This window comes from Cricetulus griseus, chromosome X, assembly GCF_003668045.3.
Source record: "Cricetulus griseus strain 17A/GY chromosome X, alternate assembly CriGri-PICRH-1.0, whole genome shotgun sequence".
In the NCBI taxonomy this organism is placed as follows: Eukaryota; Metazoa; Chordata; class Mammalia; order Rodentia; family Cricetidae; genus Cricetulus; species Cricetulus griseus.
In genome coordinates, this window is record NC_048604.1 from 77,491,876 (window position 1) to 77,516,104 (window position 24,229).

The window sequence follows — 24,229 nt, forward strand, 5'->3', positions numbered from 1 at the left end:
GTGGTAGCACAGACCACTCAGTTCATCATGGCTCCTAGGGACAACACATCCCAAGAACATTAACACGGCTTCTGGCAGCCACCCAAACCACGGACATCTGCATGTCTTTCAGTTTTAACATGGGTCACAGACATTAACAAGTCTAAACCCTAGCCATTTAAAGACCGCCAACCAAATCATGACCCTCAGTGGCAGCATGGACCATAGGACTCAACATGCCATCAGGTAGCTACATTGGTAACACATATTCACATGGTCCTCCAAAGCCGTAAAGCCCAAGGACAAAACCAAGGCACAGACTGAGTATACCCACATGGGTCTAAGGCTTTATCATAGTCTGGGGCAGCAGTATGGACCTAGACACCAACTATGGCCTCCAGTGGCATCAAGAAACACAGTGGTCATCAGAGGAGGTTCAAACCAGAAAATGGACTATTCCTTTATCTCAGGTCTCCATCATTGCCCAGAGCCAGGGTGATCCTGCAGGGCAGTGTTTTCAGGAGCTGAGCCTGCATCTGCATCTGTTTAAGCTCCAGGCTGCTGCACATCATCCTGCCAACCCTCCTAGGCAACGACAATCTGTCTGCCTCAACCATCTTGTTTCCAGTTCCACCTTTCTCCACAGTGTGCATGTACCACCCCATTTTAATGATTTTTCTAGATCAAGAAAAGAATTTGTTTTAGATTCAAAACATAAGGAAACTAAAATTAAAATATCAGTGTAAAGAACCAATTTCACACAAGTTGGTACTCTGCACATAAAATGGATATTGACAAAATGTTATCTAAATGAGCCAAATAAAAAAAGATAATAATATGTGACATCTCAAAGTTAAAAGAGTGTCATCTTAAGTCTCAGAAGAGACTTTTACCTTTAGGCTTTTGTACAGTGTTTGTGCTATTAAGACTATGAGACAAACTAAATGTATTTTTCATTGTAAGTTGGGGAAAAGCCTTTCAGAGAACAATGGAAAATATTATAGATTAAGGTGACAGATTCTAGTGTCAAGTTGACAACAGATAAGCTTGCAATGATAGTTATCTTCATTGTTAACTTGCCTGGATTTAGAATCACCTAGGAGACAACTCTGCTGAATCTAAGTTGTTTCTAGGGAGGTTTATGTGAGTGAAAAACTAACCTTAATATGGGTGGCATCATACCATGGCCTGGGGACTCAGATGAAATTAAAAGTATAAAAGGAGAAAGCAGGATCACAACATTAAACCCTTTCTGCTTCCTGACTATATCTGCAACATAACCAGCTACTTCCTACTCCTGCCACCATCAATTTCTTACAATAATGGACTATATCCTATCCATCCATGGGTCAAATAAATCTTTGCCTCCTAAAGTTGCTTATGGCAGCCATTTGTCACAGCAAGAAGAAACGTTACTATATCGTAAGTACACAGATCAAATTGGAAAGATCTAACATCTCCATAACACTTATCTCCCTGAAAGCCTGTCCATTTATTTGCATTTTCTGGTTTCATCTAAATTGTTGTATTTTTCTTCAAAATGTGTGTGTGTGTGTGTGTGTGTGTGTGTGTGTGTGAGAAGAGAGAGAGAGAGAGAGAGAGAGAGAGAGAGAGAGAGAGAGAGAGAGAGAGAGAGAGAGACCCCTAGCAGTGGCACCAGTACCTAGCCCACATGTATGAAAAGGCTTTTTGGAGTCCATTCCCTATGGTGGGACACCTTGATCAGCCTAGATACCATGGGGATTGGCTTGGTCCTACATCAACTTTTTATGTCAGACTTTGTTGACTCCACAAGTAGATGGGTGGTGGGAAGGGGTGAGATGGGGACCGGAGAAGGGAAGGGAGGGAGAACTGGTGTTTGTATGCAAAAATGAAAAATGAAAAAATGAAAAAAAATTAAATAAAAAATCTAGGAAAAACATTTTTTAAAGATTTGTTTTTACTTTATATATGAGTCTTTTGTTTGAATGTTTGTAAGTGTACCATATGCATGTCTAGTGCCTACAGAGGACAGAAGAGGGCATCAGCTCTCCTTTAACTGGAGTTAACAAGAGGTTATGAGCTACCTTGTAAGTGCTAGAAATGGAACCTAGCTCCTGCAAGAGGAACAAGTGCATCTTACCACTAAAATGTATCTCCAGCCTCATTAAACATTTTAAGAAATATAATGTCTAAATGCTTTATTTTCTACTTTAAGATAGAATAATAGGATGCACTAAATATGATAATGAAAAGGCAACATATCAAAGTCTGGATATGCCCCCACACTGGTTATATATTATTTTTAATTAAATTCTCTGTATGATTCTTTCCAGAAATTATGTTAGTGCCCTCATTTTAAGAGAAGAAATACTTCCAAATTGTACTCTATAGAGCATTTATGTTTTCTGATATGAGTCCTGGAGTATATCTTACCTTCAGTGAAGTATAGTAGAAGAAGCATGTATCAGCTGAACTTTTACTTCTGTATCATACATACCTTTTGTTTTCTCATCTCTATGGAATATGTGCTATTGTGACATTCACAACAATAAAATCAGTGCATGTGTATGGTAAACATAATTCATGAAATTATCATAAAATTTTAATTTTAAGTGAGGTAAAAACTGCTAGCCAGATAATTTACAGAATTTATAGAGCAGTGCTATAAAACTGCAATTTCTGTTGTGATATAAATGATCTGCACATTCTAGTATGTTAGCCACAATCTATTAATATATTAATAATAAAAAGTTGAAATTTGACTACTGTAATTGAATAACAGATTTTTGAATTATAGTGAATACATTTAAATCTGAGTAGACAATGTTGCTATAAGATACTGCAATGAAACAAACTCAGTTGTAAAGAATATCCTTGCAAGATCCCCAGTCCTCAGTCCAGGGTCCTTGACTTCCCACCAGCTTGGGTCAGCTGTCTCTGTGGGCTTTCCCAGTCATGATATTGATGCCCCCTTGCTCATATAATCCCTCCTCCCTCTCTTAGACCAGACTCCCAGAACTCAGCTCAGTGCTTGGCTGTGGATCTCTGCATCTGCTTCTATCAGTTACTGGATGAAGGATCTATGATGACAGTTAGAGTAGTCACCAATCTGATTATAGGAGAAGGGCAGATTAGGAACCCTCTCCACTAATGCTAGGAGTCTTAGCTGGTGTCATCGTTGTGAATTCCTGAGAATTTCCTTAGCATCAGGTTTCTCCCTAACCCCTATCAAGATATCTCTGTCATTACTCCCTCTATCAAGGCGCATACCTTTAACCCCAGCACTTGGGAGGCAGAGGCAGGAGGATCTCTGTGAGTTCGAGACCAGCCTGGTCTACAAGAGCTAGTTCCAGGACAGCCTCCAAAGCCACAGAGAAACCCTGTCTCGAAAAACCAAAGGAAAATAAGAGATATCTCTTTCATTACTCCGCCTCCATTCCTTCTCCAACTACACCATCCTGTTCCCCCATGTTCTCATCCCCCATCTCCCCTACCCGCCACACCGTTTACCTAGGAGATCTTTGCACCAAACTAGGACCACTGAATGTGGGCGTGAGTTGTGTAGCTTGGTCTGTTTCTGGATCCCTGGCAGTGGGACTAGGATCTGTCCCTGGTGCATGAGCTGGTTTTGTGGAGCCCATTCCTATGGAGAGATGCCTTGCTCAAACTTGATGCAGGGGAGAGAGGCTTGCTCCTGCCTCAACTTGGTATGCCTGGCTCTGTTGACTCCCCAAGGGAGGCCTTACCCTTTCTAAGGAATGGATGGGGGTGGGGGTAGGCGAGTAGGGAGCAGAGGTGGGGAAGGAGGAGAAACTGTGTTTGATATGTAAAATGAATTTAAAAATTAAAATAAAAAGAAAGTGTTATCTAAACAATGTTTATTTTCATACAATGTAAATGTCTAAGTAACTAAATCCAGGATCTCACCATAACTGTGTTTGATATGTAAAATGAATTTAAAAATTAAAATAAAAAGAAAGTGTTATCTAAACAATGTTTATTTTCATACAATGTAAATGTCTAAGTAACTAAATCCAGGATCTCACCATGAAAACAAATGATATTATTCCAAGCTTTAAGAACTACTTGAAAAATTTCAGTCATATTCAGATATATATTACTTCCCCATATAAGGCTGTCATTGACCTTATAAGCATAGCTAACTAGGCCATCTGATCTGATTAGAGTCATAATATATTCCCCCCATTATGTCAATTCTCTATAAAAATGTACTACATGAGTAGTTTATTACAAATCCAATGCTAAGCATCTTTAAAATTCTCTTCCCCAAAGCTAAGTATCTTAATGAACCAACTTTGGTCTAGCGAATATAAAACTGCATTATCAAAAATTGAAAAACGTTAAATAAGTTTTAGCTATAATGAGCTTTGACAAGTCATTTGAATTGTTGCCCCACTTGCTCAGTGAGGCATTCTCTTAAAGTAAAATTGATGAATGAGACTTAGTTTTCTTCGTGGAAAACACCATAATAGGGGTAATATTTGAACTTAATTGCCAAGAAGACAAATAGGTAATGGATTAAAATATTAACCTTTTTATATGTCTAAAACAAGTCAGTTGTACAAATCATGTCTAGTAATATTATTTAGACAATTGTGTTTTGACGTATAAGAAATATTCTCAGTATTTCAGTTGTATCGTTATTAAAATGCTATTTATAAGTGGCCACTATATTTATATTTACATAAAGTGAAATTATGTGGATTTGTGAGATTTGCATTCATAGTAAGGTTTTGATATCTCTGTTAGCCTCTGATGATGAGTTTAAATTACTGATTCTAAATTTATTGATAGTTTACAAATTATAATACAGGTTATCAGTGAAAGGGAAATTTACCTAATGTTTTTAAATTACTTTCAGAGCAATGTTACTTTCCTCATTAGAAATGTCCTAAGTTATTATCTGTTACTTTTAAAAAATTAATTACTAAGTCAATCTTCTTTTTTTCCATTTTTTAAATTTGAATTAGAAACAAGATTGTTTTACATGTCAATTCCAGTTCCCTCTCCCTCCCCTCCTTCCTTTACCACTCCCCCTAACTAAAACCCTACCTATCACATATCTTTTCTGCTCCCCAGGGAGGGTGAGGACTTCCATAGATGGTCATCAGAGTCTATCATATCCTTTGGGATAGGGCCTAGGCCCACCCTGTGTGTCTTGGCTCAGGGAGTATCCCTCTATGTGGAATGGGCTCCCAAAGTCCACACCTATGCTAGGGATAAGTACTGAACTACTACAGGAGGTCCCGTAGATTTCCAAGGTCTCCTCACTGCCACATTCATGGTGTCTGGTTCAGTCCCATGCTGATATCCCAGCTATCAGTCTGGGGACCAAGAGCTCCCCATTGTTCAGGTCAGCTCTTTCTGTGGGTTTCACCAGCCTGGTCAGGACCCCTTTGCTCATCACTTGTTCTTCTCTGCAACTGGATTCCACTTCAGTTCAGTGATTATTTGTGGGTGTCTGCTTCTACTTCCACCAGTTGCTGGATGAAGGCTCTAGGATGACATATAAGACAGTCATCAATCTCATTATCAGGGGAGGGTATTTAAGGTAGCCTCTCCTCTGTTGCTTAGCTTAGATTGTTAGTTAGTGTCATCTTTGTAGCTCTCCAGACATTTCTCTACTGCCTGATTTCTCTGTAAACCTAAAATGTCTCCCTCTATTATGGTGTCTCCTTTCTTGTTTTCTTCTGTTCTTCCCCCAACTCAACCTTTATGCTCCCTCATGTCCTCCTCACCCCTCCTCTTCTCCCCTTGTCATGCTCCTAGCTCCCTCCTCCCTTGTGCCCAATTTGCTCAAGAGATCTTGTCCCTTTCCCCTTCTCCAGGGGACCATGTATGTCTCTCTTAGGGTCCTACAACAATATAAAGTCAATCTTAGTATGGTAGAAAAATAATGGAGACTCAACAGACCTAAATTCTGTTTCCAGTAGTAAATAGCCATAATATTTAAATCAAATTGATTTCAAAATTTAAAAATGACAGGAAACATATAAAGCACTTGCCAGGATGTTTTGACTATAATAGTCGCCAAACAATGCTGTTGTTTTAATAACAGTATTTACAGTAGCTGTAGTTTCCTTTCCTTATTGTTTTCTCTGAACAACATTATAAAAAATTTTGCTAGACTATTTTGACATTCACACACATAAAAGCAATTTGGATTTATCACTCAAAAGAAAAGCCATGAAAATAATGGGATAGCTAGCTAGCCCCCAAATCATCTATTTAGAAATTGATCTGTGTGGCAACAATGTAGACTAAGAGCTCTATTCCTAATACTCTGAGCCCCTGGTAAACATGAATTTGTCAGAGTCAGGCTGGCAGACAGGAAGTTTCCCTAAGCTACAGAACAGTCCCTCTGGTTCTCATACCGGACATTTTTTTCTTAACCCCTTAAATTTCTCATTATTGAGGAATTTGCAAAGTTGCTTGTCAATGTAACTCAGGAGTAATTAGCCAACTCTACTTTCTTCACATGTGTTTTTCCTCTCATAGTTTTCAAATGCTTCAGTGATGCTCCCAGCAAGGTTTCTGCCTTATACTGGGGCATTCTTTCACCTTACCACATGTTAACATTTTGTCCAGGATTATATATGCCTCATGAAGCAGTCCGCATTATGCCAATACCAGTTGGGCAATGTTGTATTCAGTCTGCAGAGCTTACTTATCCTATTTCCCCTGCCCATTTCTTATAGAAAAAAAGTATCAAATTGATTATCTTGTAAGTGCACTACATGATATAAATATGTGGTATTTATTAGAGGGATTAATTTCTAAAGACAAGGAGAATAGGAGCAGAGAAAGCAGGGAGAACCTCACATAATAACCCAAATATGGATTCTGGGAAGAGAGAAGAAAGGATGGATTGAAAGCAGCAGAGATGTTGGTGTAGCTCCGAGAAAACTTAAGCCCAGTTATGGTAGAGTGACTTAGAGCAAAGACTTCTCACTGGAGCAGTCTGTAATGCAGAATGGTTGTTTTTACTACCACTTCTCTGATCGTTTCATTAGCCAAGTTGGATAAGCTCCAGTTACTATTCAAACACAATCTAGTGTGATGATGAGAAAATATGCCTTGGATATAACTGACATGTAACATCACACACACTTTTATAAATGAAATTAGCCTCAGTAATCTTGGTGGGTTTCATTTTATTACTCAAAGTTTTTAAGTTCAGAGCCTAAGTTTATGTAGGTGAAAGAAGGCCTACCTATTAACTAAAGTTTCAGGTAGAACCAGACTTCCAGTCTTCCATTTTTGCCAGCTTACTGTACTGCTTGGTTTTGAAATTGCCTTGTTATTCCACAGAATGTAAGTCAACTCCTTCTGCGTCTGTTTCTCCACTGTAACATCTGTCCTGATCAGTCATTGCCAGGGCCAATCCCAGGGAGGTCCACTACATTGATATAAATGCAGTGTAATCAAAAGGATGGCAAATGGTGGTGTGAGCAGCATCTCATTTGAAAGGACATCTGAGCAGTCAGGCTTCACAGCTGCCACATGAAATTTATAAGAATTTGTAAGGAACATTAAAATGCTAAATCAAGGAACTACACATAGGTCTCAAGTTAGTTAAACTTCTGGTCCTTCTGCTTCAGAATCCTTGTTTTCTCCTAATCTTTGGCTATTGTTTCCATATTAGTAAATGGGATAATTTGCCTTAATTGCTTTTAGTTTATCTCACATTTTGAGATGATTCAGATAGGGATGTGAGTTAAAGCAGCTCATTTGGGAGGTGAGCAGATACAACAACCACTAGCAAAATAAAAAAAATGAAATGTCATAAAATAAAAATAAAAACAAAAACAAAAAAGCAAAGCAGGTAGATTTTAAACCTAGTTACTAAAGTGGATAAATACAATTTGATCTAGTTGTAAAACTCTGAGACTAGGGAAGACAATGCCTCTGAGCTATTTTATGCCAGCAAGTAAAGTAAATGGAGATATTATGTACCAGTTACTGGCAGTCATGCTAAATGATGCTTATAAGGTGGCTTGGGAGTTGGCATCAATGCCCTTGGAACTTCTATCATGGCTTACATGCAGACAGAGTTGCATCCAACAGCCAGAGAGAGCTGACATTCACTGACAACTGGAAGCATTGTAATACAGAAATGTCACATGCCAAAGGGATGTGGATGAGATAGTGTCAGTATCTGTTCTACAAGACCAACACATCATGCAGTGTAGATGCTAGAGTTTTTCAATAATTACATTCAATAATTAAAATAATCATGGAAGACAGGGTTTTTTAAAAAAAAATTGTTTGTGGGTTTATTTGTGTCCCCAAGTAGAATGGACTGTAACTCTTATCTTTGGTCAATTTGATTTTCAAACTGAACAAGGATGCAGCTATGGTTTTCTTAGCTGTAAATCTCCCATGGTATCCTAGATTATAGTCACCCTCAAATTTGCCTCACTTGAAGAAAACAGTACTTTCTGTTCCTAAATTTGTAATTCTTTAGAGAACAAGAAATAAAAAGTGAAACTTACTATTTTAAGGCAGCAATAATCAAAATAGGAAGGTATAGTCTATGGAAGATCCTAGTAAGTACAAGTCATTTTAGAAGAACACTGTAGAAAAAGGAAAAGCAAGCATTTACATTAATATTTCCAAGGTTTTTCAGAAGGAGAATAATGCCTAGACTAATTACTGAATGTTTTTAAAACTACAGAGCTTTTTCAATGCTCATTCATAACTTGTCATTATGATGACAAATTTGGTAAACAAGTACTACTTAAGAGGATTTCATGAATAGGGGCAATTGGTTATAGAAAGCATTAAACTGCAAGAGAATGGACTGTTAACAGTTAGAAAATTGATTCACATGCTTGAGATGCTAGAGGCAATAGGAAAAGTTCACTGCTCAAAATAATCCTTTTATCTAACTAGTCTACCTTTTTCCTTCTGTATGGCACACAGATCTCCTTTGAAGAATCAGTCTTCACATTTTCACAACATACAGAGATATTAGCAGAGTAAATAGAGTGTTCAACAAATATCTGTTACATTATTACTATTATTATTAGATTAAATTTATGAAATGTCATTTAAATATACAGAAACAATAACAGCAACCAAATTGTGTTCATGTGAAATCAATGGGTCAGATTATTGGTATCAACAATTAACCATGCAGGAAGAAATGATGAGGAACACTGACTTCCTGAAACAAAAATATCTGTAGGTTTATCTATTAAAGGTCTATGGCACATTCCAGACCCAAAAGAATTTCAATAGATGCCTTAAAAGAGTGGTTAGAATTTGACAGCTATTGGGAGAGGGAAAGTCATTTTTCTTCAGGGGTGTGGTACCTTGTATGTTATCCACCTGCTCTAATGGATAGCCACATAGCCATGTATATATGTTCAGTAGTAAGTGGGTTGATTGTTTTATTAAACAAAAAAAGAGGAAGAGGAGGAGGAGGAGGAGGGGAAGAAAAAGACATGAAGTTGGGAAAGTGATTTTTTTATGGGTGATGGTCCCAGAGGAGTGGGATGAGGGAATGGGGAGTACATGTGATCAAAATGCATTGCATAGATGTATGCAATTCTCAAAAATAAATACACCATATTATATACATATGAATGTATTGACAGTCAATATTCTTTTAAGAGGTGAGGGTTATAAAACACAAATATCATTTCTAAAGTTTGGTGTTTTGTATCTCATGTATTGTTGCTACTCAATGGCATGCATCTTGATCACTGAACTTTTGGTTTGTTAAGGTTTCTCAAACAGTTAAAAAAATAAACATTTTAATGTCAAAGAAAAATATACGTAAATCTATGTTAGCTATTACAACTGTGCCCATATAATTTACTGATAAAAATTATTTGTTTTGGTTTTTTGAAACAGGGTTTCTCTATTTAATAGTCCTGGCTGTCCTAGCACTCTCTCTCTGTAGACCAGGCTGGCCTTGAACTCACAGAAATCTACCTTCCTCTGCCTCCCATGTGCTGGGGTTAGAGATGTGCACTAAAACCACAACCTGCCTTAAAAAGGAAATTTTATTCAAATAACTTTCTCAACTGTAATATCTCTGGAAGTTGTCCTGGTTGAGTTAGATACATATTATCACTCTCCATCAAGTTCTTTTAAACAACATGTATCAGATTGTCAAGAACTGAGAGTCTGAAAACAAAATGGCCTGATTTTAAACCTTAGCTTTTCAAAGTGTAGATACTTAATTTTTTAAAAGTACAAAATGAAAATGCTAGCAGGATATCAGAAAAAGAACTGCTTTGAGGGTAAAGTGAGATAATTATAGTATGTGTGAATTACCTTAATTTCTAGAACTTTTAGCTTATCTATTTTTTAAACTGCATGCTTCTCTATTATTTTCAAATGACTATGGTGATCGGGTAATGTATGATAGTTTGGAGTATTACCTGCACAAAAACAAACAGACATGCACATGTAGATATCTGAAAAGTTTGGAAGCCATGAAAAATTAATTAGTTTTTTAGTTTATAAGTTATTTTTTACTTTTAAATTTGAGATTATAATTACATTTGTACCTCTCTTTTCTCCCCCAGCCCTGCCATATACCACTCCCTGCTCTCCTTCAAATTCATGGTCTCTTTTTCCACTAATTATTATTGCATACATACATGTATTTGTATATACATACATGTTCCTAACTATAACCAGCTCAGTCCATATAATGTTACTGGTATGTATGTTTTCAGGGCTACCCTTTTGTTAAAACCAGTTGTGTGCTTTTCCCTAGGGAAGACTGCCTCTTCTGCTTCAAGCTTTCTTCAGTTACCATATTTCTTGGTGTAGAGTTGAGGCCTCATGGGCTTTTCTCCATCCAGTTTGGCATGTTCTTTGGTGTCATGTTTGTTTAACTCAGGTTTTGGTGGTCATGTTGGTGAGACTTCATGGGTATAGCCTCTGAAATTATTAGGAGACATAATCTCATAGCAAAACTCCCTATCCTCTGGTTCTTATACTCTTTCCACAGCCTCCTACACAATGTTCCATGAGTCTTAGTTGCAGGAGCTTTTTGTAGCTGTAGCCATTGGGACTGGGCTCCACATCTCTTTAATTTGATTGGTTATGGTTTTCTGTAATAGTCTCTGTATGTTGCAAAGAGAAGTTTCCTTTATGAAGAATGAAGACTATACTTACCCGTGAATATAAGGACAAATGTTTATAGATTATTCTTAGGGATTATGCTGGGTTAGTAAATTAGGGGTTATATATTCCCCTTCAATAACCACCACTTCCTGGTAACTAGGATTCCAGTACCAATCATATCCCTCTTGCTGAGCAGGTCTTAAGTCCAAGTGTAGAGCTGTTGGTGTACCCTCAAGGTTATTGAGCCATTGATGTTTTTCAGATGTCATAGCTAAGTAGGGCTCTTCGTTGTTTCCCTCCTTTGGAAGTTTGTATGGTACCTTCTAGACCTCCAGGAAGGTGAATTCAGGTCAGTTTCAGCTCAGGGGTCTCTCTGGGTTCTGTTTCTGAAATGCATGGTATCTTCAGCAATAGGGACTTAATTTCCTTTCACCTCTGGGGGGGTCACCTAAGGGTAATACCAATAGGCTGTACGATTTGGGATTCTCTAGGATAGCACAGGCCAACAACTAAAGAAGGCTTCTTAACTCAAAAAAGTGCTTCTCATGTCTGGTATTGTGACTTTCATTAGGTTGTGTTTGGCTATTAGAGGGAACACTGTCAGCCCAGATGAGAAAAGTTCATTAAAACCATATATTTACACATGCATAGAACTGTATACATTATAAAATTTATTTTAATTTGGTAAATAGTTAATTGATTCCATGTGGTTTATTGTTATATTACCCTCCTCCTTCCTCCTGTACTTACCTTCCACAATGCTCCCTAAATAGAGATCACTCTCTGATATTACTCTCTTCATTGTTCCCAACAGGCTACATATTCTTATCTGTTGGAGTTAGGAGCCTCCAATGAGAGATAACATGTGATGTTTGTCTTTTTGAGTTTGGGTTACCACATTCAATATGATCTTTTCTAGTTCCATCCATTTACCTGAAAATTTCATGATTCTATTTTTCTTTACAATAGAATACTATTAAGGGGAGAAATTTAAAGTATTATCTTTTAATATTAAGTATCCATTTTCTAAAATTTTCTCTATCTTTTCTAACAGCAATGCTCCTGCAATGATTATTGTGAAATATTTATTTTTATATCTATTCAAAAGAAAATATTACAGATCTAGTAGACATAAAGCCTTCTTAAGCTATGGTATTAAACCTCAGACATGCACAAATGAGCCTAATCCCATCTCCATGGTATTTTCATCTTTAAATGTATTTATAATGGAATGTGTATACTAATATATAGTGGCCAGAATGGTATGGATGTAATGGACCACTCTTGGGCTTGATTTGAGAGTTGATCTACAAGAGGGAATCTACACCTCATACTGTAAGGTCAAGTCAAAACCATATTACTGGAAAAAACCATAGGTCCTGTGGTGGAGGTTCTTAATGCTGTTTGACTCAGTACACAGAATCAAACTGCCTTAAAAACTCTTTCTACCCATAGACAAATGTTACTTTCAATCTCAATCAGAAAAGCCTACCTTTGCAAGCCAGTAAATGCAGGGATTTTTCTTTGCTCATAGCTCTTAGAAAAAGTGGTGGCTAAATGTTAATCCTAAATAAAACAGTTCATTCTAAGCCTTAGGCAAGGCTTAGGGAACATTGTGAAAGAATTTAAGAGCTGGAAGATAGGCCGATTAGCATATAACCACAGCTACAAAATGGCATCTTGTTAGTATGTCACAGCCGTTGCAATCATGAGCTGCCAGCAGTGTGGTTACATGCACAGGGCTCTGCCAGCAGTCAGTCCCAGACGGGGAAGAGACTCATGGTGCTTTGCCAATCCCTGATGGAGTTCTGGCTACTGATGAGTAATGGGCATTGAGGAGTCATTGCTTTCAGTTGTGTCCCCATCAGTGATAAGCTCATCAGGCTCCCTCCAGTGGGTAGTTCCAAACTATTTTTTTTACACAGGTAGTCCTGATTAAACACAAAGGTCACAAAACAAAATCACAGGAACATGACAAAGAAATTAGGGGTGGAGGTGGTAGGTTGACAGGTGTCAGGAAGATTAGAAAGGGCCAATATGAGAGTAATCAAAATGCATTATATGCATGTATATAATTTCTAAAAACAAATTTAATTTTTCAAAAACCTACAGAATTAGCCTCTGGGATCAATATTACAATGAAAAGAACAGATTAGAATTTGTGATGTATGAATTTGTATTCCTTAAAGACTTCCCTACTCAGTTCACTGATAGTCATAAAATGTAATTTCTTTAACACCCATAAAAATGGTTATCATTTATACCATACTAAAAGCATGAGGGACACTCTAGTATGGGATTTACATATATTAACTTAGTTCATCCCCATCATTACTCACTGAACAGATATTGTTATTATCCCCTCCTTACATATTCAAAGCACAGGTAATAAAATAGTCCTTGGAGACTCTAAAAATATAGTAAGAATAAAGATTAACAAAACTAGTAGAAGTAGCTTATCATTATCACATAGTGCATTCTCACATACGGATTCTGTATTAAATTTGCATTTAATTCTGACAAGTTTGCTATAAAACACACCTTACTTACTTTTCCAGAAAACTAACAAAAAATTTCAGCAATGCAAAGTTCCTCATGTTTCAACAGCTAATTAAGTTGTATAGCTAGTATTTAAAAGCATGTCCTTCTAAGGCTTTTAACCGTGAAGCATAATATCTCAGCAAATGCAAGAATGACAACAAACTGACAAATCTCACTCTACAGTGTTAGTCATTTATCTCTTGCCTTATTTTAAATAGCAAGAGAATGAATGAAGTGTGTAAAAAGGAAAGCAACTCATAAAATCCTGACACCTTTCCCCCTGTAATCATAAAAACCCCACATATTTGCCACTGATATTAAGTTACAGTCTTCAGCCTAGTACACATATGTAAGAATTGTTTTTCAAAATGAAGAAAAGCCGGGAGTTGGTGGCGCACACCTTTAATCCCAGCACTCGGGAGGCAGAGGCAGGCGGATCTCTGTGAGTTCGAGGCCAGCCTGGTCTCCAGAGCGAATGCCAGGATAGGCTCCAAAGCTACACAGAGAAACCCTGTCTCGAAAAACCAAAAAAAAAAAAAATGAAGAAAATTCAGACTTTTAATGTTTACTTTCCTGCTTATTTTCTCAAATTTCTTACTTTCTTTAAAAGAATTTAAGATTTTATTTATTTAATTTATTTGATTGTTTTACCTGCATATATATTCCTGCATCATGTATGTGTCTAGTCCCCACAGACGTCACAGATGGTGTTAGATACCCTAGAACTGGATTTACAGATTGTTGTGGGGCATCATATGTGTTCTGGGAACCAAACTCTTCAAGACCAAGTATTCTTTACTACTGGGCATCAATCTTATCTCTTTAGCCCTCTTTTTCCATTTTGTTTTAACATGGAAGGGATATCTTTATTTCTTCAAAATAATTATCATGATTAGGTTTTAGTTTTTCTATTACTAAATGCCATTACTGATAGACCTTGAACTTGAAATAAAAGTTCAAATGGTCTATCTCTTGTCCACAATTGAATGAACAGTTGCACAATGCAAACTTATTCAAATGAAAATGATTACTTGGTATTTGAGATAGTAAAAAAAATCTCATTTCCATCTGTGCAGGAATAAGAGATGAATTTACAAAAGAATTAAAATTATATTTGGCTCAAAGATGCCAGATAAATAGAAACATGATTATGGTTTACTCCAAAAGTTCTAAACTTACAGAATCCTCAATAAATCCTCAGTAAAAATGCATGCTTAAACAGGAGTAACATATATTAATTCCATACAGACAAAACGACATTGCCTTTAGTTTTAACTTTTAATATGTGTTCACAGAAGTCCAGTTCTTAAAATAGTCAATAATTGTTCAATGAGTCATATTTTAATTTTCTAGAATAGAACAACACTATATAAAAACTTTACAATTTGTAAGATTATTTATACATGTCACTTTCAAATTAATTTTTTTGGTTTTTTGAGGCAGAGTTTCTCTGTGGCTTTGGAGGCTGTCCTGGAACTAGCTCTTGTAGACCAGGATGGTCTAGAACTCACAGAGTGCTGGGATTAAAGGTGTATGCCAGCACTGCCTGGCCAAATTAATTATTTTTAAGTCATATAATCTTCTCCCTTTTCAACTTAACTTTCCCTGATCTAATCAACTGTGTTCTCCAAATCCTAAAATGATCTTCCCTTTTAACATGTGACAGCCTATCTTTTTCTGAGGGCAGGGTAGCCTTGACATTTTGATTAGTACTTATCAATGTCAGGAATTCATTTTCTCCTCCATCTCACTTGTTAAATAAATCTTGATACATTATTGGTACAGTTTGTATTAATAACATAATGGACATTTAAGATGAGTCATAGAGGAGACTACTAGGTGACTTCGTGTCTGGTCTCCGCAGCGGCGGTGACCACTGAGAGAAGGGCATGTTTGTGTAGTTGCCCAAGAAGCCTAACATCAAAATCTTCAGCGGGAGCTCCCACCAGGGCTTATCCCAGAAAATTGCTGACCGCATGGGCCTGAAGCTAGGCAAGGTGGTGACTAAGAAATTCAGCAACCAAGAGATCTGTGTGGAAATTGGAGAAAGTGTACGTGGAGAGGATATCTACATTGTTCAGAGTTGGTGTGGTGAGATAAATGACAATCTAATGGAGCTTCTGATCATGATTAATCCTTGCAAGATTGCTTCAGCCAGCCGGGTCACTGCAGTCATCCCATGTTTCCCTTATGCCTGCCAGGATAAGAAGGATAAGAGCCGGGCTCCCATTTTGGCTAGGCTTGTTGCAAATATGCTATCTGTAGCAGGAGTGGATCATATTATCACCATGGATCTACATGCATCTCAAATTCAGGGCTTTTTTGATATCCCAGTGGACAATTTGTATGCGGAGCCAGCTGTCTTAAAGTGGATAAAGAAAAATATATCTGAGTGGAGAAACTGTACTATTGCCTCACCTGACACTGGTGGAGCCAAGAGTGACCTCCATTGCAGACCATTGAATGTGGATTTTGCCTTGATTCACAAGGAATGGAAGAAGGCCAAGGAAGTGGATTGCATGGTGCTAGTAGGAGATGTGAAGGATCGGGTGGCCATACTTGTGGATGACCTGGCTGACACTTGTGGTGCAATCTGTCTTGCTGCTGACAAACATCTCTCAATTGGAGCTACCAAAGTTTATGCTATCTTGACTCGTGGAATCTTTTCTGGCCCAGCCATTTCTTGCATCAACAACAAATGCTTTGAAGCAGTAGTAGTCACCAATACCATACCTCAGGGGGATAAGATGAAGCACTGCTCCAAAATCCAGGTGACTGACATCTCCATGATCCTTGCAGAAGCTATCAGGAGAACCCACAATGGAGAGTCGGTCTCCTACCTGCTCAGCCATGTTCCTTTATAATAGAATAACTTCTGAAGCATTTTGAAAATAAAACCAACCCCACCCCTCATTTGGTGAGTTCATCAGAAGACCCAGCTTGCTCCAGTGTAGCTTTTTACATCCCACATTAGATACATTAGAATTTAGCCTAAATTGGAAAAAAAAAAACATTGTGATTAACTGCTAGGATGTCCTACTTGCATTGTTTCATCCTGGCTTTCTTGTTTATTTTGTGAACCTTGCAACTTTAACTGGAGCTCAGCTGCTGAAAGATGTATAGACTGTTGAGAGTATTCCACAAGGTCCTTAGGCTGTGATTGACAAAGCTCACACTCCATTGCATGTGACTGCTTTGGGGGTTTTCTTCATTCAGAATAACCAGCAACAAAGCCAACCCATATGTGATACATTTTCAGGTTTGTGCTACACTATTGCAAGAACACTGAGCATCCTTAAACATAATTCCAGTAGTTGAGCAACCTGATAGGCAGGGGCAGGTAGCTCAATGCAGTAATTTTGGGGAAGAAGAAGCCTGATCCATTGCTATCTGTTTAACTCCATAGCTTGAATTCTCTACACATATTCATTTCCATTTTGCTTTACCTTCAGCCATCTTCGCCTTTTCCTGGCCAAATACCAGGGATACTATAATCTTCTGTAAGATAGACTGCTTCTTGCTATGTAACTGCTAACATTCACATTAGAAAACTTGTAGCTCAATATTCCTTAGCCTATTACCACTGTGGTAGTAGGTTTTAGGTGGTGACATAGTGCCTTTTGATTAATTTAAGTATTTAATTTTTCATCTTTCTTGGATCCATTTGGCCTCTCAATTAAACAGATTTGTGCTAAACAATTTGGTGTTATAGTCTGTTGTAGAAAAAAAAACTTACTAAAATGTCTGTATGCAAAAAAAAGATGAGTCATAGAGATTTGCTGTACTTATCATTTGAAGTTTCAATTTTCCTTCAGAGTCATTTAGGGAAAAAGTGTTTCTCACAGGAGAGGATTGCGGGTACTTATAGCTTTTTAAAAATAAAACAAAAATTGTCGGGCATTGGTGGCACATGCCTTTAATCCCAGCACTCAGGAGGCAGAGGCAGGCGGATCTCTGAGTTCAAGGCCAGCCTGGTCTTCAGAGCGAGTGCCAGCACAGCCTCCAAAGCCACAGAGAAACCCTGTCTCGAAAAACCAAAAAAATAAAAATAAAACAAAAAATCATTATGAAAATTTAAACAAACATTTAAAAAGAAAAATTTAAAAAGATGTAAAATGCAACAAGCTTATATCTATACCATCAGAGATGAGTATTTTTATTTCATAAACTTCTCAATAAAGAGATGCCACTGTGTATGCTCTGTCCTTTCTTAAATGTATGGCTTTGAGACTACTAATAAACCTACATTGACTTGTAAACTTTTTCACCCCTGGAAGCAAAGACCAGTTACACATCAGAGGGTGAAGAGGAGTATGCATTTTTCTCCTCCCTTCTATTGAATTCCACACCAAACTCCTCAGTAGACTACCTTGAACAGGGGAAGCTAATTACTTCTCCAAATGACACCTGAAGGCTACAGTCTATGACTTTGATACCTGTGGTTTTGGAGGATCTAGGGTTGGGCATAAGTATTAAATCATTTCACTATGTGAGAAAACTAATTGGACTAACTCTTCAAGATGTAGGCTAATGACCATCTGGTAGAATTGACAGTTATAAAGTACCTCTGCAGACAGACCAGTTAAAAAAAGGGGTTATTGGCATAAAAAATAAAAAATAGATAAAGATGAGCTTTAATATAGTTATGGAGGGAATTTGATACAAATAAAGACACAAAGCCAATAACTGCTCTATTATTGTATTTGAAATTTGACACCTGCAAATAAGCTAAAATTAACAAGTTTGATTTAATTTTAGTAGAATGTCAATATGTTGTGAACATGGGCTCTTAGAAACTTAAACTCCCTATGCCATGTAACCTAAAATATTACCAGGTGGTAAGGGCATAGGCATCTTTGTGGGGAGCTTTCTATCAATTTCACTTGTATTGGAATTAAAATTAAAATTATAGATGTATTGTTGTATTGTAGTCAGTTCCACTGGTTGGAAAATAAAGTGTTACCAAGGAAGTCTGTTCTTTATGATTAACAGTCCTACTGAAAAGGAAAACCACTCTTACTGAAGAACCACAGTTTCCTCTAATGTTCTGTGTGGGGAAGAGAACTTCAACACAAAAACCATCTTGGTTCTTCACTGATCTACTGCTCAGGAAACATTCATTCAGATTCAATCATGTGCGTGGGTGTATATGCACATTCTATAATTCCGTGTTTCAGTTCATAAAATCATTGTTTTAAAATGACACTGCTTCTCATGAATATAAAATAAATAAAATGAATTTTTAAAATCCAATTTACTAACATTATATACTCCAAAGCTCTTTTGGAAATTATGAAATAAACATACTTATTAAGTATATAATTTTAAGAATCACCATAACTTTAAAGATGCACTGACTTTTGAACTGAATCATCTTTCACGTGAGATTATCAAAATAGGCACCCCCCTACAACACACACACACACACACACACACACACACACACACACACACACACACCAAATAGTTATTTAGTGGATGAGATTCAGCTCCATTTGAATTTTCCCAAGGGAAAAGTTTCTTCAATTTCTCATTGGTTTGAGGTCTTTGTCTTTGACATGGCTATGCATAAATAATATATATTTACTGAGGACTTCATTTGCTGATTACACATTCACTCAAGGCTTCCATGGCTCCTCCAAATTAATAAAAAAGGAGGAACATGCCTTTTTCTCATACGTGTCTTCTGCCTTTTACTACTACTATATAGAAGGGAGAGACTGTAGTTTGGGCTGAACCCCTGTAGGCTGTAAGAAAGTGGTTAAAAACAGAGGTTCCACCAGGTGAGCATGGTAGTGCTTGCTTTTAATGTCTGCACTTGAGGTAAGAGATGGAAAATTGGAAGTTTAAAGTTATTCATGGCTGCACAATGAGTTTAAGGCCAGCCTGGAGTATGTGAGACCCTGTGTTATGTAAATAAAAGCTCAAGTTGTAATCTTGGACCTGCTATTTTCTGTGTTCTCAGGTTTGCTGTGCTTTTGTCTTCTTCTGTGTACACTAAGCTAATAATGAGACTATTAGTCTTGAAGTATTATGATGATTAAATAGAATAATTTATTTGAAGAGTTTAATACTGGCTAGAACAAAGTAAAGTTCAATAAACTAGTTATTGCTATTAAAATTAATTTTGCTACTATTGAAGGAGCTATTAGATAAATCTTATCACATGTTTGCTGACAAATATTTACAGAAAATGTCTGTCTTTTCCTCTGAGCTATGCCTATAAAATGATAATTTGCTGTCCCAACCTGCAGGACATCAACCTGGGACAAGAGAGTCAGGGATAGGGAATGGGGACAAAAGACGCAGAAAGAACGACCACAAGACAGAATTCTGATCAAGTGGCAAACTTTACTTTTTTCTCAGGCTAGTTTCTATAGTCGGCAGAGCAGGATATGGGGAGGGGTAGAATGGGTTGTTTGTGATCCAGGTGTTAGTGTAGGCAGAATATTAGGAAGCTACAAAGAGGATGTTTGGCAGGGTAAAGAGTTCATGAGCAAGAGGTCCAGGAAGGGTTGCCTAGGTGACTGAGCCTGTGGATGGAAGACTGGGTCAGGTTGTTTCTTTTCTTGAGCTGAGGTTCTAAGGAGCTGCCATGTAAAGATTAACTATGTGGCGTGCCAAACATGACCTAGGATCTCATGCCAAGCCCCGAGATTTGACTCCCAACAGTTTGCAAACAAGTTTCCTTCATAGTAAGTGTTTATTATGCTTATATGAGTATAAACTGAAATACTAAAATTAAAACATGGCTTTGTTTGTGTCTGTCCCTAATAAAAATTATTAAAAGAACTAGTTGATGATAAGATTATTGAATCAGTTAAAAACTTTCTTTGTAAAAATCACCAAATTGTAACATAAATACATATTCTTGTTTTAGTGAAAAAAATCTATGGTCTCATTCTGTTGTACATTGTACAGAATATAGATATGATATAATGGAAAATGTGTAACATATACATGTGTAACATATATACAATGTATACTCATACCATCAGTTATTATGACAATATACTACAACTTCTCAGAATCATGCCACAAATACTAAAACCTCACATTTTGGCTAGTTCAAGTCAATGTTTTTGGCTATGAGCATAGTATCCATCCCTCCATTGACATGAATACACTTCTAGGCATCTTTAAACTTCGTTATTTTTCTTGAAAGTTAAGCAAGGAGAACAAATTAATGCAAAGATGCATAGCAAGTCAGAATTCATTTTTCTATTATACACAATAATTATATAGTAAAATTTTACACAGAAAACAAAAAGTGGACACATACCTAAATTACCCTATGTGCAGCTTATTTATGAAATTTATGTATAAACAAAATCATTGATAATCACAGATATAAAAATCAGTTTTTCATCAAAAGAAAACCATTTCACTTAGAACATTTAAAAGGTGACCTCAAATTAATACTTGTAGACAGATCATGTGTGTGTGTGTGTGTGTGTGTGTGTGTGTGTGTGTGTGTGTATGTGAGAGAGGGGGGGTAGGGAGGGAAGGAAGGAAGGAGGGAGGGAGGGAGAGAGAGAGAGAGAGAGAGAGAGAGAGAGAGAGAGAGAGAGAGAGAGAGAGAGAGAGTTTAAAAGCTTTTTTTAGGGCACAAAAGTTGTCTATTTTTGTCTTCCATGTGACTTACTCTGTGCTATGTATTGTCCACTATTGCTTCTGGGTTCATATATAGACTGAAAAGTACAGATGTAGACCTAAATCCATTCTTTCCTTGGCACTTCCTGAAAGCAGTGGAATCATGCTTTGTCACTTCTGCTGTCTCTACAGTGGCACAAAGATGTCCACCCCCACACCAGGCCCAAAGGTTCCACTTGCCTTAGGCCTACTTCAGGCCACCTGCCACTGCCATATTCAACATTCTGCATACCCCCAAGAACTTCTCTTGCTCTGCCAAATACCACTTCCCAACCAATATATTTTATACTGTTGGCATTATGGGTTAAAAATGTAGAATTCTAATTTGAGAAGTTATGCAGGTACTTTATTTTAAAAATATGCTTTCCCCAGAGTAAAGGGTTGTGAAAAGAATTTTCAATTGAATGGACCAGCGAAACAAGTGGATGTAGCTATCCTAATATCTAACAAAATACACTTCAACCTAAAATTAATCAAAAGAGATGGAGAAGGATATTTCATATTTATCACAGGGCAAATCCATCAGGATGAAGTCTCAATTCTAAACGTTTTTGCCCCATATACAAGGGCACTTACATTTGTAAAAGAAACAGTACTAAAGCTTAAATCATATATCAAAACATTCACACTAATAGTAGGAAACTTCAACACCCCACTCTCACCGCTGGATAAGTCTGCCAGACAGAAACTTAACAGAGAAATAAGGGAACTAACAGATGTCATGACTCAAAGGGACTTAACAGACACCTATAGAACATTCTACACAAACACAAAAGAATATAACTTCTTCTCAGCACCCCATGGAACCTTCTCAAAAATAGGCCACGTATTTGGTAACAAAGCAAACATCAACAGATGTAAACAATTGGAATAACCCCCTGTATTCTATTGGATCACCATGGCTTAAAGTTAGAATGCAACATCAACACTAATTGCAGAAAACCTACAAACTAGTGAATATTGAACAATGCTCAACTGAAACATCACTGGGTCAAGAAAGAAATAAAAAAAGAAATTAGAAACTTCCTAAAGTTCAATGAAAATAAAAGCACAACATACCCAAACTTATGGGACACTCTGAAAACAGTGCTAAAAGGAAAGTTCATAGCAATAAGTACCTACATAAAGATACAGGAGAATAGTCACAATAGAAAATTAACAGCACAGCTGAAAGCTCTAGAACAAAAAGAAGCAAACTCACCCAGGAGTAGTAGTAGTAGTAGTAATTGAGGGCTGAAATCAGCAAAGTGGAAACAAAGAGAGTAATAAAAAGAATCAATGAAACAAAGAGCTGCTTCTTCCCTACCCACCCAAACCCATGCCCATTTTGTTTCTCTCTCTCTCATTAGAAAACAGGCATCTAAATAATAAAGTAAAATATATTTTAAAAGAATAGGCAAAAACAAACAGAATAAAAGGGTCCAATAAAGAGCACAAGAAGCATACAGATGCAGAGCCACACATATTCACACAATCAGAAATCATATGAAAACACAAAATCAGAAACCATAATATATAGAGAAAAGACCTGTAAGGTATAAAATAAATACCCAGACAAAGCATTAAGAGACAAAATAAACCTCCAAAAAACCCATTGCGTTCATTTTGTGCATAATTTAAAATTATAAAACATTTACAGCATACCAATAACATAAGAAAACATAACCACAATCTGTTTATAACCAAGATTAGACATTGAACAGATGATGCCATCTTGCCATATAGAGTTTGAATCATTGAAGAATAATAAATACTTGTGATTTTAATAGCCATTGGTGATGACTGTTAAAATTTTGGGAAAAGTGAAAGTTCTTATTCTGATGTATGCTTATCTGTATATCAATTTTAATACTGGGATAATATTGTGAATATTTTCCACCTGTAAATATAATTTAAACAATGACTTTACATATTTTATCATGTTTTTTCTGCTGTTTTTAATACATTATATAATTAGGTTACCATTTTACTTTTTAATACAAAATATATTAGTTGCAGCTTTATTTTTTCATGTAAAATTAAAGTTACCATTTAAACTAGAACATTGAAACACAAAGACTAAGGTTTATGGGGGCTGGAGAGATGGCACAGTGTAGGAGAAACTGCAGCCAGACTACCCAAACTTTCCTTGGCCTGCCCTGAGTGCCCAGGCCAGCCTGCATGTATGCACATGCACAGCAGGCACTTCCTTCAGGAGCCAAGTCTGCCTCTGTGCCCAGAGACTGTTGGAGAGACACCTCACCCAGAGGCACCAATGAGGAAAGGACAACACAGCAGAGTCAGCCACCTGAGCCAATGGGACCTTGGGAGGGGGTATAAAGTCAGGCCAAAGTTCCTTAAAGAGTCTGAGCAGGGTAACTGGCAACAGCATAGATAGTTCCCAGCAACGACATGACAGGGACTATCAGACTGTAGACCTCACCCAGGTGTACCCCCACAGAGCACTCCACACCAGCAGTTGGGTACCCCTCCCTGTAGCTGTTAAGGATATAGGGCCAGAAGTTCCCACTGCCCAGGAATCCCTTACTTCTGGTTCACAGTTCCTGAGGATCTTGCTCCCTCTTCTGGTCTATGTAGGTACTGCATGCACGTGGTGTAGCATACATACATGCATGCATAGATACATGCTGGTGTTATTATTACACATGAGGAGACATATTGAAAGACCCTCGGACCGAGGAGTCTCCACAAATCAGACGATCCCCCCCAAAACACTCAATGTCCAGTCCAGCTGATGCAAAAACAAGAGGTAAGTTTATTATGGGACGTTTGCGCAAACGGGCCTCCCAGTCCGACAGACAAAGGAAAGCCTTGTTCCTCTAAAGCAGGCTTCTTTTATAGGAGAAAAACCATAGGCTTTTAGGGGTTTGAGTACGTGACCAGAGTCACAGATCCTTTGGAGATCTCTTATCTTTGGGGCTGGATGGTCTCCTGACTCAGTGGGATAGTCTGTTCTTATCTTCAT

General features: G+C 37.3%; 1 protein-coding gene across 1 annotated transcript; it reads left to right on the forward strand.

Annotated features, from left to right (window-relative positions):
- Positions 1 to 350: 350 nt before the first annotated feature.
- On the forward strand, positions 351 to 16,526 carry LOC100762070 (ribose-phosphate pyrophosphokinase 1). Its single transcript, XM_027432676.2, has 2 exons — positions 351 to 632; positions 15,513 to 16,526. Exons 1-2 carry the CDS (start codon positions 351 to 353, stop codon positions 16,473 to 16,475), a joined length of 1,245 nt encoding a protein of 414 aa, XP_027288477.1. The 3' UTR covers positions 16,476 to 16,526.
- Positions 16,527 to 24,229: the final 7,703 nt, after the last annotated feature.